Source organism: Manihot esculenta, chromosome 5 (genome assembly GCF_001659605.2).
Source record: "Manihot esculenta cultivar AM560-2 chromosome 5, M.esculenta_v8, whole genome shotgun sequence".
In the NCBI taxonomy this organism is placed as follows: domain Eukaryota; kingdom Viridiplantae; phylum Streptophyta; class Magnoliopsida; order Malpighiales; family Euphorbiaceae; genus Manihot; species Manihot esculenta.
In genome coordinates this window covers 6,539,570-6,559,260 of record NC_035165.2, presented here as the reverse complement: position 1 = coordinate 6,559,260, position 19,691 = coordinate 6,539,570, and the positions used below count along the sequence as shown (strand labels likewise).

At 43.2% G+C, this 19,691-nt stretch overlaps 1 protein-coding gene across 1 annotated transcript; it reads left to right on the top strand.

The window, feature by feature from the left end:
* The first annotated feature begins 6,536 nt into the window (after positions 1-6,536).
* Positions 6,537-9,266, top strand: LOC110615506 (mucin-5AC). The gene is made up of 3 exons (XM_021757381.2): positions 6,537-6,783; positions 6,900-8,833; positions 8,975-9,266. The coding sequence occupies exon 2, from the start codon at positions 7,166-7,168 to the stop codon at positions 7,811-7,813; it is 648 nt and encodes a 215-aa protein (XP_021613073.1). The 5' UTR covers positions 6,537-6,783; positions 6,900-7,165; the 3' UTR covers positions 7,814-8,833; positions 8,975-9,266.
* Positions 9,267-19,691: the final 10,425 nt, after the last annotated feature.

Genomic DNA, 19,691 nt, shown 5'->3' with positions numbered 1-19,691 from the left:
GAATCCTAGCGCCGGTAGCGGTCCGGTTTCCGGGTCGTTACATGTTCGGCGGCCGAACTTCACTTTCGGCGGCCGAACCTGGTGAATGCCTCCTTGGTCTTTTCTCTTCAAAACTCAATTCTTTTTCATTTAAAACCATGAAATCATGTGAAAAACATTTTAGAAAACACATTTTACCCCTTCTAGAGAGATCCAACACCCTAGATTCCGCCGGAAGGCAGGAATCCCGATGCCGGATTCTAGCCGGGTATTACATTCTTCCCCCCTTACAAAAACATTCGTCCCCGAATGTTCCTCAACTACTCATGCATAAAAACATAACATAAGAACATATCATCGTACATACACATCAAGCAAGCAATCAAGCAAGCAAGACCTCTAAACTTTCTCCTAAAAGAGACGCGGCATTGCCGGAGTCAAAACTCCCGGTTCTCCTAAGAACACTCTTCCAATAGGAGACACCTCTAGCAATACCCAATTTCCTCTGAAACTCAACGTTTCCACTGCGCTACTCTGATTCTTACCCTTCCCTTCTCTTCTCACCTTTACTAACTGGCTTCTTCTCACTGCTAACCCAGAACTAACTCTAACTCTCACAGGTAGTACCCGAATTTCAGATCTATCTTGGAAAAAACAAACAGCTCCTACTAGCTGTCCCAATAGATCATCCATCCTGCATGGGAATACCTGCCCTTGGTAGTGACCTTGTTTGACCGCTTACAGTCGTTACAAAGTCTCACAGATCTATCCTTCTTTTCCCACAACAACACTGGAACAATCCAGGGTGAGGTACTAGGTCGGATAAAACCCTTATCTACCAAGCCTCACCTCTATTCTGACAACTCTCAACTACAGGTGCCATCCTATAGGGAAGGACAGAAATGATTCTGCGTCCAGACATCACTCCTATGCTCAACTCCATTCCCTAACAGATGGTAAACCTGACAACTCGCCTGGGAATACATCTAAGAATTCTCTCTAACAACTGGCACTGAGGCTGGTTCCCCGACCTGACTGCTGAACTCTCAAACAAGAGCTAGAACCCTCTGACAACCCCTCCTACGCACCCTATGAGCTTGACAGGCTGACATCAAACTTCTAGGCAACCTACACTGTCCCCTCAAAAGACTACCTCTGATCCATCCTGTCCCCTGAACCTGGCCACCTAGTCTCTACGGACCAAGGTAGCACCACAAGTAGAAACCCAATCCATTCCGAGAGTGACGTCTGAACATTCAAGTCCAAGACCTCAAAATCGGGTGGATGGATTCTACCCTCAGTTGACACCTGAACTGAACCGGCAGACTGACTCTGCCTCAGATGGATCACACTTGGGTCCACTGACCCTGAGAGAACACTCTAGCCTAGAAGTTATCAACCCAACCCCTCAACGACTCTTTAGAGTAACTAAGGAAAGAGAAACACCAAGGTTCACAAAAGCATGCACATCAGAACATCAAAGTGAGCGTACCTGACACCACCGTGTTCGATGTGTCTGCCTCCTGCTGAGCCTGGACGAAGATCCGAGTCGGAGCTGACGGACCTCCTCTAAGGGAACCTGCTGAAGAAGAGGCTGCCCCTCTCCCTCTGCCTCGACCACTAGCCTGAAACATGGTTTGAGCTGCTGGCTGAGTCGCTCCTCCTAAAGCTGCCCGTTGGGACTGAGCTGACCGGAGCGCATTAGGACACTCACGTGCCATGTGCCCCTCCTGTCTGCATCTAAAACACACTGTCGTCCCAGCCAGACAAACTCCCTGGTGTGTCTTACCACACCTCCTGCAACGAGTTGCACCCGAACCAGAGCTCGAACCACCAAAACCCAGACTGGCCTTCAAATTCTGCCAAAACTTCTTCTTCGACTTTCTGAGGCCTCTCTTCCATTTCTTACCTCTCGTGGCAGCTGTACTCAGAGTGGAGGGATCAATCCCTCCTGAACCCGAGATTCTAGAATCCTGGGTCTGAGCATCCTCCTGGGAATCTCCCATGCCTTCTCTAAACATAGCCACATCCAAACTCATATCTCTCCTCTGAACATCCATCTCAGGCTCTCTCATACTAGCTGACATCCTCCTTAGATCCATACCTTCTCTGCTTGCATCAAAAGACCTCCTAGGGTCCCTTGATGTCCTCCATCTACTGACTCCCCACGACTGCGCTCTCGGCAGGGTAGGGGGAAAGGTGTCCATACCTTCCCTCTCTGACGGAACTCCTGTCGATTCCACAGATCGACGAGTACCCCACATCCTGACTCCTCTGAAGCACACACACAAGCATGCAAACAACATCAGCATCATACGGTCCATGTGGAAACACATGAACCTTCATCATACATACATAGCATACATAACATGTCATACATCATAGCATTTATGCACATGCATGAAATCATGGCATATCACATCATCAATCAAGACAGGACTCAACATCCTATCCTAGTGGACATGATCTTACTCTGAATCTTTCTTATTGTGCTTGCCCTTCTATGACATCTAAACCAACCTCTTTCCGATGTGGGATATCTCTAATCCTTGAGCATCTTTGCTCAACACACCGTACTCTTGAGGCCCTATGCTTTGATACCAACTGTAACAGCCCGGAAACCGATACCCTGCCGTAACGGCTCCAAACTGTTCGGCGCTAGGATCCAGATCGGCTTAAGGCCGCCGGGACCCGTAGCAAGCCAAACATACATACTATTGCCTGGTCAAATCCCATACATGATTAAAACTTAACCATAAAAACTTAAACATAAAACCTGTAATCTGAACATACACCAAGCTTGGTCCGTATGCTATAACATAACTGTGAACATAAACTTTCCCATGCTAGAGCCCTCATCAAATGCTCTGGCTGGGTCAACATTACAGACCTCAAGCCTGGTTCTCATCTCAACATTCAAAACGTTACATAACCATGCATCAACAGGGATTAACCAAGCTATAGGGCCAAGCACACTCTAATCCATAAACATTAACTCTACTATCAGTTACATACATTATCTCAACTTATATTACATGTCCACTTCTAAAATACTAACCATAAGCATAATCTAAGCTATTACAACATGCATATCTGAACCTTGACTTTACCCTGCAGCCTCTGGCCTCTGACTTAAACCTGCAACACTGGGGTTAGGGGAAAGGGGTGAGCTAAATAGCCCAGTGAGTAGAAACATAGAAAACAGTTCATTAATTACATGCTTTCATGAAATGCGTCATAACACAAGTAAATCACATAATTTTGTCCGCCTCGGGGCTTATGCAATATTTATTCCCCACGGACCCTGGTTTCTGAGAGTCTGTCTGTTTGCATGCATCTTTCCTCTCAGAGGATGGACATGACATCAAAAATCCCTCTGTCGGTGCCCGGCTCCCCCATAGGAGCTCACAAAGGCCTGTAACATACATGACATGGTGTCTGGTCCACAGAGAGCTCACATGGACTTTCCTACATGTACTTGTCCGGCTCTCAAAGGACTAAGACAAGACTCGTGACAGATATGGGCTATTGAAGTCGCCTCGGTCCACCCTACCTCAGCATCAACATGAAATAATGCAATGCAACATATTCGTGAACTAGTGCAATCAACCTACTATACATAATCATGATGCATGCTCATGCTTTGGGCATTAGAATTTCTTAAAATAAAACATTAAGTTTAGTTCTACTCACATCCTGGCAGACGCCGACTGACTCTGCACCTGCTAGCACTAATGGCCTCCTCGGTCTCTCGGGTCCGATCCTACACAGGTGGACTCGAATGAGGTGCCAAACACATTCTAACAACTCATAAACAACTCCCCAAAAACCCCTCTAAACATCACTTAAACATGCATGGAAAACACCCAAGAAACGGCTGGACAGGGCACTTTCGGCGGCACCTTCGGCGGCCGAAAGTCCCTTCCAGAGACGAAACTCGGGTAGGTTCGGCGGCAGGTTCGGCGGCCGAAACCCCAGGACAGAAACGAAAGTCCCTCCTTCGGGGGCACGTTCGGCAGCCTAAAGACTGCCTCCCATGCAGGTTCGGCGGCCGAAACTCCTTTCGGCGGCCGAACCTGGTCCCCTCTGGACGACAGGTCCGATTCTGCCAAGCCAAAAACCAAACTCAAAACACCCCAAATCCTTACATACTCTCTCCCAAGCATGCATACACACTCCCACAAGCATAAAGGAGCATAAACTAACATAAACTCCTCAACACAAACATCACATAAACCTTAAACATGCATTTCTACCCAAACTCAACCATCAAACTCTATAAAACTTACTTCAACCTTCATTAAACATAAGGAAAAGCAAGGATCTACACTAACCTCTTGGAGATCGAGGGTGGTGTGATCCCTAACTCGGAGGTGTGGAGAAACCAAGCTCCAAAAGCTCCAAGCTCCCAAAACTCCTTTTAAGCTTTAAATCTTCAGACACAAGGGTAGAAATCATGAAAAACTTGAGAGATGGGTAGAGAAAACACGAAAACGACCAAAGGAAGGCATAAACTCACCTGAGCTCGAGAATGGGGAGAAAACTCACCCATTTCCGATCTGAGGGCCCTTTATAGGTGGCCTGGTCAAAGACCTTCGGCAGCCTAACGTGCCCCCTAAACTCATGCATGTTCGGCGGCCGAACTTGACTTTCGGCGGCCGAACCTTGGCTCGTTTAAACAAGACTTTCGGAGGCCAAAGGCGCTCCCGAAGCCTTTTCATGTTCGGCGGCCGAACTTCACTTTCGGCGGCCGAACCTGGTGAATGCCTCCTTGGTCTTTTCTCTTCAAAACTCAATTCTTTTTCATTTAAAACCATGAAATCATGTGAAAAACATTTTAGAAAACACATTTTACCCCTTCTAGAGAGATCCAACACCCTAGATTCCGCCGGAAGGCAGGAATCCCGATGCCGGATTCTAGCCGGGTATTACAGCAATGTACCAAAAGCTAGTGTCAAGAATCTTCAAGGAAATGGTGGGATCAACAGTCGAGGTATACATGGATGACATAGTAGTAAAGAGTCGATCCTTAAAAGACCATCCAGAAGATATTCAAAAAGTTTTTGACATTCTGGATAAGAAAGATATGAAGTTGAATCCTAAAAAGTGTACTTTCAGAATAAAAGCTGAGAAATTCCTAGGGTATATAATCTCAGAAAGAGGTATAGAGGCAAACCCTAATAAGACCAGCATCATCCAAAACATGGAAGCACCCTAAACCATTAATGAGGTATAGAGGCTGAATGGGCGAGTCACTGCCCTGAGTCATTTCATATCATGCTCGGCTAGAAAGTGTCTCCCATTTTTCAAAGTCTCAAATGGCAAATGTAAGTTTGAATGGAGAGAAGAGTGTGCAGAGACATTTGAAAGTCTAAAAACCATGTTATCATCCCTTTGTTGCTAAACTCGCCCATTGAAGGTAAAACCTTATTCTTATACTTGTCTGTGACAAAGAAAATAGTCTGCTCGGTATTTTTTTGTGAAAACAATGAGAGCAAAGTCCGGTATACTATGCTAGCCAGGTGTTGGAGGGGGCAAAGTTAAATAGTCATCCTCTCGAAAAGTTGGCATTTTCAGTTCTAAAGTCAGCCATAAAATTACAACCATACTTCGAGTCACACGCTATAAAAGTCAGAACAGATTACCCTTTGCGAAAAGTTTTACACAGGGCGAAGTTATCATGGTGGTTATCTATCTAGGCGGTAATATTATTGGCATGTGATATCATGTATGTTCCAAAAAAAACCATGAAAGTCCAGGTGCTAGCCGATTTTATTACAGAGATAACTCTGCTGTTAGAACTTTCAGAGTTCTCGAAAGAGAATATAAAAAAATGGAAGGTCTAGACAAATGGAACCATTTCGATCACATTTTTAATCTAGTTTTAGCAATATTATTTTTTTATATAAAAAACATTAGAACATCATTAAAGAAAATTAATGAATTAAACACAAGCAAAGAAGTATTTTAAATTGTCATTTGACTACATAGACATTATTTAACCAAATTATCAATAAGAATATCAAAATAGCGAGATATTTTATTAAAAGTAAGAGAGTGAAAATGTGCAGTCAAAATTAAAATTATACAGACGGAAACTTTAATACTCCATAGAAGCTACTCACATAGTATAAAAATCTTAATTTTTTACTAATAGAATCATTTTCAATAAAGTCATTGCCTCGCTAATAGCTACCAAATAATACCAAAATTATTTAATCAAGCTATCTTCATTTCAATCATTTTAAATATTTAAATTATTTAATCTGTCATATTAAAGTATAAACAAACATATTAATTTTTCTAGAAAAAAAAATTAGATACATTAGCATTATAAAATAAAAAGGCATTTTAATTAACTATTTTAATAATAAAAGTTAATTATTAATTTAAGATTTGATAAAAAAATTATCAATTATTTATCACTTCCTTTTTTTTTTCAAATAAAGTAGAATAAAAAACTTTTACTTTACTTTTTTATTATTTTATTTTGTTTATCATTATGTTCATGTACCTCATTTTTAGAAAAATCTGAGTACTTGTCGACCCTTTATAGTGCGACCGTGAGTCATTTCGGATCCGTGGATTCTCTCTCTTAGCTCTTACTTGGTCTCATTTCATGGCCATTTGAGCCAGAAAAAGGAAAGAAAAAGATAAATATTCACAGAAGGAAATATCAAAGCTAACCCCTTTAATCAAATTAACCCTAATCTCCTTCTTTCCTAGATCTCAGAGCACGATTCCATATATCATTTTGACTCGGATCTTCATCTTTACTTCAGTGACGAAGTGTTTCACTCTAAGGTAAGCAACTCTGATCTTACAGAGGAAATGATTTAGGAAATTTATCTTCATCTTTTATTTTGGGGTTTTTCGTTATGGGTTCATTTTCTGATGGGATCGTGTTTCTGGTTTTTCAGTTTAGTGATGAGGTGCTTTGATCTGTGCTTCTAACGAAGAGATCTGGTTAGATTTTGAATCTATAGAGTTTTGGTGGTTAAATCTTCATAACCTGGCTGTGAATCTACGTAGGTTTTTAATTGTTTGGTTTATGCTTGATTTGGACTTGTCATGGAGAAGATTTAGAAGCTAGAGTGAGATATTGCTCCAGATTCTAACCCGAAGGTGTGATTTTTAGCTGCTCTAGTGAAATTTTACCCGAGGATTTGCCTAGCTCTAACTTGTTATGGAGACGCTTGTTGCTGTAGCCCAACACAGGAATCAGTATTATAGCAGAGACAAGGCATATAAGCAAGCTCGATTTGGGTCTTCCCCTTCTAGTCACTTCAGAGAAATCAATTGCCGGAGTTTCCAATCTGGGTCAGGTATAATGCCAACCCCCTTCAAGACTTGCAGCACTACTGTAGCCAAAGTTGCTCCTTCTACCCCTTCCCCCTCCGCTGAGAAAACACCGTCACCAACTATCAAAGCCCACTCTAAATCTCACTCCGTTGGCAATACACAATCCAAGGCTGTTCCAAAAAGCTCTCCAATTCCGATAAATGCCCCTGTGAGGGAGACGCCTTTTGATGATGAGCTGGATATCTCAAATGAGAATTCACCATTCTCCGAGCTGTGGGCTGGACCCGCGTACTCAAATTCGCCGCCGCCTAGTTCCCTTCCAATTCCCAAGTTTTCAATGAGGCCAAAACGAACCGTATCGCTTGAGTTGCCCGTCTCTGATCCTGGTATCAAAGTGTATCCGACTGCCAAGTCTGCCCCCGCTTCCCCCACAAGGGAACATAGCCCATCCACAAAAGATCTGTTTCTAACAGTTGACTCTGCGACTAAGACTCTGCGTCGCATTCTAAATCTTGATGTGGCGGATGACTGAAGGTTGGGGGCCTTATGCTCCTGTAAATATTTTTAGTGTTAGACTGTATATAGAGGGAATAAAATTTTAGTAGTGTGTATCCGTTTAAGTTAAACTGTTAGGTTTTGCTTATGGTGGTTGGGGGCTTTGATGGGTCGATAATCTCCACATCCAGAATTGAGAAATTGATGTGTGATGTGGAGTAGTGTTTCAGTGATTGGGTTCTTAGCAAGTCAGGCAAGTTATTGTAGTTAAGTGGGGCAAGGTACTTGTAGCTTCGGAAATGTGACATGGATCATGGATGGGAGCTGACTTTGATACCTTGGGAAAGCAGAAGGGAACCTAAATTAGGTGATTTCTTTGGCAATTGGATGGAACACTTATTACTCTGTCCTATTGGCTTCAAAAGGCGACGTCGTTGTTATTCTGTCTAGTCTTTCAATATAACCTCCTCGTGTAAATTCTAGTTACCGAGTAAATATAGGCCTAAAGTATCAGGTGCAGTGTATAATCAGTGAACTCTTGTTAGATTAGTTTCACTCCAATCTAGTAGGTTTGTCTCTTGTTTCGTAGTATCATCTTTTTCATCTAAGTCTTCTTCCTTGATTTTCTAATTTTCTGACATCGCTGAATTCCCTAATGTTATTTCAATTGGCATCCTAAACAGTTTGTTCTGATGTAACTACTTTTCTTGGTTCTTTGTTGTCTGCATTGACTTGTCAATGATCAAAACCTTCTCATATACATACAATTTCTTTCTTTGTCTCTTTTAAGTAGGTGTAATCCCCCGTATACACTCTGCATGGGTGTTGTTTCCTCCTTGCCATCTTTTCTGTATTTTTTAGGGAAAGTGGCAAGTTAAAGTGAAAATTAGCCGTTATCGCATCTGCTTCTTGGGGTTGTAAGGTCAATCCAATCCGTGTTGCTTTTTCGAGTTGTCGGCCTATTAGCTTGTTGTTCCTTTTAGTGGATAACAGGGCCCTTTATCTTCATGTAGCTTGTCTTTGTTGGAGACTCTTGCCATACCACGATAATTGCAAGGTAATTGTTTTCAACTGTTTACTTTTTAATGGTTTGTCAGTAAATTTCTATTTTCTTATACTGCATTAAAGTTTCTTCTTTTTTTAATATATATAAATTATCAATCTATTGTTACTGATGCATGCTAAAAATGTGTTACAGGCCACAGTTCTGGAAGATTCCAGGAGGCTGCTTTATGGTAGATGTTCTTTCATTGTTGTGTAATAGTTTCTTGCAAGCAAAACTGCAAGAGTCCTGAGGATACATTTTCAGACTGTCCTGTCCCTCGTGTCTCAGAAACACATGCTAATGTATGTTGTTTTTTTTGTTTTGTTTTGTTTTGTTTTGTGTACCAAGAGTCGTTTAACTAGTCTGCTGTTGGATGATGTTTCGTTTTACAGTTTCATTGTGTGTTGTTGCTATTCTAATTTAATGAGTCCATCTTTTTGTTTAAGTTCATCGCATTGTTCCTTTCCAACTCATTTTATCTTGTTTCTTTCGCCTTTTGATGGTTTGAGTTTGGGCGTCAGGAGAGGGGGGCGGGAGGCTCTTTTTACCTCCAATCAGTATAGTTTCAAATTAGATTTAAAAATGAGGAGATATAATTTAAATAAAGTCTGATATAAATGTAAAACAAGTTTAAAAAACGAGGATAACCTGAAGTTAAAATTCTTCATAGATGGATGAATCCTCGTCCTTTTAAATCCTATAAACATATATTTGATTCATGTAGAAGAGAAAGGAGTAGATATGAAGAGACTGCTCTCTTTCAATTTCTCCAGCGAAGCCCGGGTGCAGTGCATAAACTTCACTCTAGCCGGGAATAGTGCTACAGATGCCCTAAAACAAACAAGAAATGAGGACTAGAGCTTCCTTCGGTTAAATGCAATAAAGGGAAGGCTAACAGAGAATTACTATCAAACGTTTTCTCATATACTTGCTGGACTTCTATTTACATTTGGACGATAGTAAACATTTACAAAGGATGGCAGCGTGTCATTATCGTGGGAGATTCTCTGCTTATCCTACAAGCTTTTTATGGCCAAGTTTTGGCAACCAGGATTCATGGAATTATGAATGACCTCAAAGCTTTTGCCCCAAAGCTCAACCAGCTTACTTTAAAACATATAGCTAGAGAAGCAAATCTGGCAGCTTACAGTCTGGCCTCGATGACTCTGGAAATCAATATTTTTTATACAATCCTCTGAACCATTTTCAGTTTGTATCCTCTGTTATGCCAGAGCAGGCTCTTTTCTCCGGGAGAAAAGAATGGATAAAAGACCAATCCCACAGTGCCCGTGATCATCAATAATGTATACAACGACGGTTACACATCGTTAGAAGACAAAAGACCAATCCCACAGTGCCCGTGATCATCAATAATGTATACAACGACGGTTACACATCGTTAGAAGACAAAGAGGAAAAGAATGTGCCTGTGGTCATCAACAATGTATATAATGGCGATTACATGTCATTAGAAGATAAAGAGAAAAGGAATAAAAGGAAACAAAGGGAGAGACAAACCAAGTTTATTAAAATAAACTCTGAGTCTAACTCCTTATTAAATCTCAGATATCAATCAGTGCTGTCTATGAGAAAGAATGAGATCTTTTCATCATCGGAGTTCTCATTCTAATTTCATCCACTGATATCTACATGGCCAATCATGACAAAAATCATACCGGAAACACTCCAAACAACTTGAGCTCAACCCAGAAAGATCCACGGTTCTCGTTCTCTAACCCAACCGTCCCAGTAAATAAGCCACCCATGTTATTTAACCCTTCACCAAACTCAGTAAGGACCATGCCTCGAACTATCTTATTTGACCAAGAATTGTGAAGTATGGCTTTCCAGTTACAAAACACTGCCTATTGGCTAGGCAAAATATTACAGCATAGAGGATTCGGTACCCCGTTGAGCATATTATCTGTAGTCGAGATGCTCAACATTAATGAGCCGGATCCCACACTAAACTATCAAATCTCCCAATAGAGCAAATGGAGGACAAACAATGGAGACAGAGAGGCCAGTTAGAGAAATGAGTCGATAACTTGAGTTAGAGATGGGATAATGAGAGAGCTTATTGAGAACGATGGGGTTGAGAGCTACTCTTCCGAATCGGCAAAAAGGTCGGAGAGTGAAGAGTTATAAAGAAACCACTGCCTGGAGAAGAGGCCCAAAAGGAAAGATGCAGATGTAGATAAAAAAATTAGAAAGATTAAAAGAGCAATTATTGACAGAGTTGAGATCACGAGACAACAACAGTCTCCTATTGCCAACCTCATCGCCGTTTATAAAGCGGGTTCAACATAAAATCATACCAAAGAAGTTCATGATGCCTATGACAGCCTATAACGGGACAGAAAACCCCCAAGAGCATGTCTTGAACTACAAAACATTCATAGAGTTGCAGATTCATTCAGACGCCCTGATGTGTGTGTCTTCCCAACTACCTTAATAGAACAAGCCCGGACATGGTTTAACAGCTTGGCGTCAGGGAGCATCAAGAACTTCATAGACCTGGCCAGTGTACTCATCAGTAGATTCGTTGTTGGTGTTCCTGCAGAAAGAAAAATGAGCTACTTAGAAACAGTGCGGCAGAGGAGGAATGAATCTCTGAGAGAGTATGTGGCTAGATTCAACTCTAAGGCTTTGCAGATATCCGAGCTGGATGAGGGAAGGGCAGTAGAAGCGATACAGGACACAACTTCCCTAGAGTTCTTTGGGTTGTTATGCAGAAAGCCCCCTACTACCCTATCAGAGTTGATAAAAAAGGCAAAAAAATACATAAGGTAGGATGACGCCTTGACGACCAGCCGATTTGCTAGGGATGATAGAGAAAGAGGCAGGGTTGGGGAGGACAAGAGACAAGACAGAGAGGAGACAAGATCGAAGATCAAAGGTATTGAACAAATACCGATGAAGAAAGTAACAGAGACCTTATCAACCTCGGCTTCCCGCTGAAGTTACTCTCTTGATCGTGTTCAAAGATGAAGTGCTCGTAGCAGTCCAGGATAAAGATTTTATGCAATGGCCTAAACCCATGAAAGTAGAGGTAAGTAAGAGAGACTCGAATAAATATTGCCAATATCACAGAACACACGGTAATGACACGAATGACTGTTATCCGTTAATAAACGAGAAAGAAAGACTGATTAAGAGAGGCCATCTTTGAAATTTTGTGAAGAAGCTAGAGGGTCAGAGGCAACGACAAGGTGTAGTTGGAGAAAGGCCCAGAAGACAGATCAGAGAACTAATAAACGTCGACTCCAGTGGAACAATCAACATGATTATAGGAGGGACTGGAGGCCGTATGAGTAGAAAGGGGAAGAAGAGAGAGAAAAATGAAAATGAAAGTGGTGCAGATATGATGCAAGTCGCTGAGCACTCCTAGATAACCATCTCCTTCTCCCCAGAGGATGCACAAGGGGTGCAGATGCTCCAAGACGATGCCCTGGTTATCGAAACCGTCATCCATAACTTCAAGGTTCATAAGGTGCTGGTTGATGACGATAGCAAAGTGAATCTATTACCCTACCGAGTCTTCTAGCAGATGAAGATACATGAGGAGCAGCTCGTCAGGGACCAAGCCCAGTCAAAGGGATAGGGGGAACCCTAGTAGCAGTGGAAAGTAAAGTAAAAGTAGCCTTCACTCTAGGGGAGCCACCTCTGTCATGGACACACTACGCAATATTCCTAGTGGTGAAGTTACTTTTGAGTTACAACGTCATCCTGGAAAGATCAATGCTGTATGATTTTGAAGCAGTGACTAGTATTTAGTATCTGACCATGAAGTTTTCAATAGAGGTAAGGGTCGAAATCATTCGGGGAAGGTAGGAGGAGGCCTGAGCTATATACCTAGCTATGGCAGAGGAATAACGCGCCCAGCCATAGAAGATAAACCATGAAATTATGGAGGTTAGAGATGAAAGGAAGGAGGCCAGGACTGAACCTATAGACAAGTTGGAGACTTTTTCATTATCTGGAGAAAAAAATGACAAGGTCTTCAACATCAATTTGAGCCTAGAAGAAAGCCAAAAGAAAGCTGCAATGGCCTTAATCCGGTGGCATGTCTTAAGTTTTGCCTGGAAGCCCTCGGATATGCCAGGGATTGATCCCGAGGTAATGACCCACAAGCTGAACATCCTCCCTTATGTCAAACCAGTGAAATAAAAGAAGAGAGGTTTTTGAAAGGAGAAACAACATGCTACGAGGGAAGAAGAGGAGAAATTAGAAGAGGCCGAGTTTATTAGAGAAGTAATATACCCACAGTGGTTAGCTAACCCTGTGTTAGTAAAAAAGGCCAATTGGAAGTATAGGATGTGTATGAACTTCACCGACCTGAATCAAGCCTATTCAAAAGATTGTTAGCCTCTTCCTGATATTAATAAAATGATCGATTCTACGACCGGTTTTGATTACTTATTGTCTCTGGATGCTTTGTCGAGGTATCACCAAATCTCCATGTACAAGTCAAATGAAGAGAAGACCTCCTTTATAACTAAAGATAGGACGTATTGCTATAAGGTTATGCCTTTTGGGTTGAAAAATGCCAAGGCTACATACTAGTGACTGATGAATAAAATCTTCAAAGACCAAATAGGGAGAAATGTGGAGGTATACATCGATGATATGGTAGTTAAAAGCTAAACCTTTCAGTAACATCTAATTGACTTAGAAGAAGTCTTTCGGGTACTACAGCGGTGCAGAATGAGATTGAATCCTGCGAATTGTGCTTTCTTCATCAGAGGAGAAAATTTTTTGAGTTATATGGTCAGTGGGAAAGGTATAGAGCCGAATCCAGAAAATGTAGAAGCCATATTGAACATGCCTGAGCCGACTTGCGTGAGGGATGTATAGAGGCTGCCCTTGCGGGTTTTGAAGTCTGGGCACGTTTAGCAGCCCTGCCTTCGATTGTGATAGCCTCCACCGCTTGAATGGTCACTACCAAGGGCAGGTATTCCCATGCAGGATGGATGATCTATTGGGAGAGCTAGTAGGAGCTGTTTGTTTTCCAAGATAGATCTGAAATCCGGGTACTACCTGTGAGAGTTAGAGTTAGTTTTGGGTTAGCAGTGAGAAGAAGCCAGTTGGTAAAGATGAAGAGAAGAGTAAGGATCAGAGTAGCGCAGCGGAAGCGTGTTGAGTTTTAGGAGAAGGTTGGGTATTGCTAAGGTGTTTCTTTTGGAAAAGGTGTGCCTAGAAACCCGGGAGTTTATACTCTAGCAGTACCTGTGTCTCTCTTTTAGGAGAGAGGTTTTAGGTTTTGCTTGCTTGTTTGCTTGCATGTTCTTGTATGATTGATGCTATGTTTTCAGAATGCCTGTTTGTTTGTGGAATATTCGGGGACGAATGTTCTTAAAGGGGGGAAGAATGTAATACCCGGCTAGATTCCGGCATCGGAATCCCTACCTTCTGGCGGAATCTCCATTGGAATCTGGAATTTTGATGATGCCAGAGTCTTCTAGAGGGGTAAAATGTGTTTTCTAAAATGTTTTCACATGATTTCATGGTTTTAAATGAAAATGAATTGAGTTTTGAAAAGAAAAGACTAAGGAGGCGTTTGTCAGGTTCGGCCGCCGAAAGTGAAGTTCGGCCGCCGAACATGGGAAGGCTTCGGGAGCACTTTTGGCCTCCGAAAGTCTTGTTTGAACGAGCCAAGGTTCGGCCGCCGAAAGTCAAGTTCGGCCGCCGAACATGCATGAGTTTAGGGGGCACATTAGGCTGCCGAAGGTCTTCGACCAGGCCACCTATAAAGAGCCCTCAGATCGGAAATGGGCGAGTTTTCTCCCCATTCTCGAGCTCAGGTGAGTTTTTGTCCTCCCTTGGCCGTTTTCATATTTTTCTTCATCTCCTTCATGTTTTCATGAGCTTTATGGCTGTTTTGAAGAGTTTTCAAGCTTGGATCAAGGTTTGGAGAGCTTGGAGACTTTAAGAGTTTGGGTTCTCCACACCTCAAGTTTTGGGTCGCACCAACCCTCGATCTTCAAGAGGTAAGTGTAGATCCTTGCTTTCCTTGTGTTTTAATGAGGTTTTATGAAGTTTTAATGGTTGAGTATGGGTAGATATGCATGTTAGGATTTTTGTGGGTTTTATGCCCAATGTATGCTTATGCCTGTTTATGTGATGTTATGATGAAGTTTTAAGCTAGTTTATGCATGTGGGAGAGTGTATGCATGAGTGGGAAAGAGCAAGTGAGATTTTGGATAGTTTTGATGGTTTTGGCTTATGTGGGTCATAAGCTGTTTGTGCATGCTTTGGATGTTGTTTTTGGAGTTAATCTAGTTGTTTAAGCTCCTTTATGCATGGTTTAAGGTTTATGCATGTTTTGGTAAAGTTGGATGCTTGTTTTGGGGTGTTTGGAAGGTTTGGGAGGCTTGAATGCATGAGAAGCTGAGTTCTGCCCTTCTGGGAAGAACTCAGGTTCGGCCGCCGAAAGTGGCTTCGGCCGCCGAACCTGCCTTTGGATGCATGGTTTGGCCGCCTAACCTTGCCCCCGAAAGTTGAGTTTTGGCTTGAAAGCAGACTTTCGGCCGCCGAAGAAAGGTTCGGCCGCCGAAAGTGCCTGACTTTCGTCTCTGGAGTGGGACTTTCGGCCGCCGAAGGTGCCCGAGTTTCATCTCTGGAGGGAGGGTTCGGCCGCCGAAGGTGCCGCCGAAAGTGCCCTGTCCAGCCTTTTCTTGGTTATTTTCTATGCATGCTTTGGTGATGTTTTAGGGAGTTTTTGGGTAGTTGTTTAGAGTGTGTTTGGCACCTCATTCAAGTCCACTTGTGTAGGATCGGACCCAAGGGACCGAGGAGGCCAGCAGTGTTAGCTGTTGCAGAGTCAGTCCAGCGTCTGCCAGAGGTGAGTAGAACTAACCTTAATCTTTTATTTTCAAGAAATCAAATGCCTAGAGCATGTTCATGCATCATGATGATTATAGTAGGTTGATTGCACTAGTTACACGGTATTGCATTATTTACTGTTGATGGAGATTGGACCAAGGATGTAACGACCCGAAAATCGGACCGCTACCGGCGCTAGGATCCGGGTCGGCTTAAGGCCGCCAAGACCCGTAGCAAGCCTGACTTGCAACCTGAAAACCTGTTTAATCCCATACATGATCACAACATACATAAAAATTTAAAACTTTTCTTTCATACATCCAACTCAACCTGAACATGCACTGCACATAGTCATAATCATAATCATGATCCCTCTGTGGGATCTCATCAATGCCCCAATGGGCGATACATCATAAGATGAGTTGGCTTTCATGAACATAATAAAACACTTTTGATCATGTAATAAAAGGGATACCTCATACACAATGTCAAGCACAATATCTAATCCTCAATATCATTACATGACTGAAACTGTACTTTTACATAACATTAATACATCTATCATGTCCACACTAACTATTACATACACGTGACTTCATTACTCTTGTAAACCTCCTGGTCTACCCTGTACCTGCAATCCTGGGGAAATTGGGAGAGGGGTGAGCTATTAGAGCCCAGTGAGCAGAATAATAAAACACTTAAAACATATGATAACATGAAATGCATCACATCACAGCTAAACACATCAAGGATGAACTTGTCACCAATAGCCCTCTACATGGTCCAACTGTGCCAGAACGTAGAATGGGTCCTGGTCTTTCCCTTACATATCATAACATAACAGTGTCCAACTGTGCCAGAACGTAGAATGGGTCCTGGTCTTTCCCTTACATAGTGCCAGTGAACGTAGAATGGGTCCCACTGGTCTTACTTTTCGTACTGTACATATCATATCGTCATATCATAGATCGAGGGCTATGGATCATTCAACATTCATCCACATCATCATCAAAATGTGCAATGCAACATATTCGTGAATTCTAATGCAAGCAACCTAATTCATCACATGGCATTCATGATGCATGAACAATGCTCAAAACTTTGAAATTTATTTGCTTTAAACGTAAAGGTTTATTCCACTCACCTCTGGATAGCTCTGACCAGACACTGGGGCAACAGACTCACTGCGGGGGTCCTCGGTTCCTCGGGTCCGAACCTACACAGGTGGACTCAAATGAGGGACCAAACATACCTGAACATAACTCTAAACTATTCCCCAAAAACCCCCTAAAACATCATGGAAAAATCATAGAGAAACATGCAAGAAAGGGCTGGACAGGGCACTTTCGGCGGCAGGTTCGGCGGCCGAAAGTCCCTCCAGAGCCGAAAGTCAGGCAGGTTCGGCGGCACTTTCGGCGGCCGAAACTCCCAGACAGAGGCGAAACTCATGCATGTTCGGCGGCACTTTCGGCGGCCGAAAGTCCCAGACAGAGACGAAAGTCTCCTTTCGGGGGCAAGCTTCGGCAGCCGAAGGCTGCCTCCACAAGCATGTTCGGCGGCCGAAAGTTCCTTCGGCTGCCGAACCTGGTTTCTCCCAGAATGGCAGAAACTCAGCTCCCCTATGCATTTATGCCTCCTATCTCATCCAAACATGCATAAACCTATTCTACAACATTCCTCAATCATACACAAGCAAACATACAAGTTCCTAGGGGCATCAAACCATCAAAAACCCCAACTACAACACACAAGCAACTCATATTGTCCAAAAACACAAATAAAACCCATAACCTAACCATGAGCTAAACATGCATTCTACCCCATAGATCTTGCATAAAACTTACTTTAAACATGAAATGAGCTTAAGATCGGCTCTTACCTCTTGAAGATCGAGAGAGAGACGTTTTAAACTCGGAGGTGGGAGATTTTTGGGTTCTTGAACCTCAAAGCTCCAAAACTTGCTTAAAACTCAAAAATCTTCAAAACAAAGTAAAAACTTGTGAAAAACTCGAAAGATCTGAAGGAAAAGACTCAAGATCGGTGAGGGGTGGCGGAGAACTCACCTTGGCCGGAAATGGGGAAAAAGCTCGCCCGTTTTCGGCTAAGGGACCCTTTTATAGTGGCTGGCCAGGCCACGTTCAGGGGCCGAACGTGCCTCCGCATGCATGCCATGTTCGGCGGCCGAACCTGGACTTTCCTCACTTATGCTTTCGGGGGTCTAAAGGCGCTCCCGAAGGCATGCATGTTCGGCGGCTGAACTTGAGGTTCGGCGGCCGAACCTGAGTTTTCCTTCAAGGTTGTTTTCATGCAAAAACTCATTTCCATTTTACTTAAAACCATGAAATACCTTAAAACATGTTATGAAAATATGATTCTACCCTACTAGAGGCTCCCGACATCCGAAATTCCACCGGACGGTAGGAATTCCGATACCGGAGTCTAGCCGGGTATTACATTCTCCCCCCCTTAAGAACATTCGTCCCCGAATGTTCCTCAACTAGCACATAGCATGGCATAAAACATAACATACATACATAGCACCTAAGCACATAGAGATCTAACCTTAAAAGAGGTGAGGGTACTGCTGGAGCATAGACTCCCGTGTCTCCCAAGTGCATTCCTCTAAATTGTGGTGGTTCCACAGGACTTTCACCATCGGGATTTCCTTGTTCCTTAACTTTCTGATCTGGGTGTCTATGATCCGTACTGGCTGTTCAACATAGGTGAGATCCTCTTGGACCTCCACATCAGGCTCACTAAGGACCTTGCTCGGATCTGACACAAACTTCCTCAACATTGAAACATGGAAAACCGGATGGATCTTTTCCATTGAAGCAGGTAAATCCAGCTTGTACGACACATTTCCAATCTTTTGCAAGATTTCAAAGGGTCCGATGTATCGTGGGGCTAGTTTACCTCTCTTCCCGAAGCGAACCACTCCCTTCATAGGAGACACCTTGAGCAATACCAGATCCCCCTCCTGAAACTCGACCTGCCTTCTGCGGATGTCTGCATAACTCTTCTGTCTGCTTGCAACAGTCTTGATTCTTTCTCTGATTATGGGTACTACTCTGCTGGTAATCTCAACTAGCTCAGACCCTGCCAAGGCCTTTTCTCCCACTTCTTCCCAGCAAACAGGTGATCTGCACTTCCTTCCATACAAAGCTTCATATGGAGCCATCCCGATGCTAGCATGATGGCTGTTATTGTAGGCAAACTCCACCAAAGGTAGATGCTGCCTCCAAGAACCGCCAAAGTCCAGCACACACATCCTGAGCATATCCTCTATGGTCTGGATGGTCCTTTCTGACTGTCCGTCTGTCTGTGGATGGAAAGCAGTACTGAAATCCAACCTAGTACCCATGGCGTTCTGCAGACTCCGCCAAAATCTGGAGGTGAACTGGGGCCCTCTATCTGACACTATCGAAACAGGAACCCCATGCAGTCTGACGATCTCATCGACATACACCTGCGCCAACTTGTCCACAGAATAGCCACTCCTGACAGGGATGAAGTGAGCAGATTTAGTGAGTCTGTCCACAATCACCCATATGGAGTCCAATCTGTTGGACGCCGCCGGTAACCCCACTATGAAGTCCATAGCTATATTTTCCCATTTCCATTCTGGAATAGGTAGCGGGTTAAGCATTCCAGCCGGCTTCTGATGTTCCAGCTTCACCCTCTGACACACTTCGCAGGCTGACACAAACTGTGCCACTTCCTTCTTCATAGCTGGCCACCAATAAACCTTCTTTAGATCTTGATACATCTTGGTGGCTCCGGGGTGAATGCTGTATCTTGCATTATGAGCCTCTCTCATAATGTCTCCTTTTAGCCCTATGTCATCTGGTACACATAGTCTGCTCCCATAGCGGAGGATCCCCTTGCTGTCGAATCTGAACTCACTATCTTTGCCTGACTGAACAGTCCTGGCAATCTTCACTAACTCCGGGTCCTCATGCTGTTTCTGAGCCACCTGCTCCAGAAACACGGGTGCCACTCTCATCTGGGCCACCAAGGCACCTGTACCAGACAACTCCATCTG

What these genes read in the sequence shown, in the direction of transcription:
- LOC110615506 (XM_021757381.2), top strand. Translation starts at nt 7,166, where the DNA reads ATGGAGACGCTTGTTGCTGTAGCCCAACACAGGAATCAGTATTATAGC.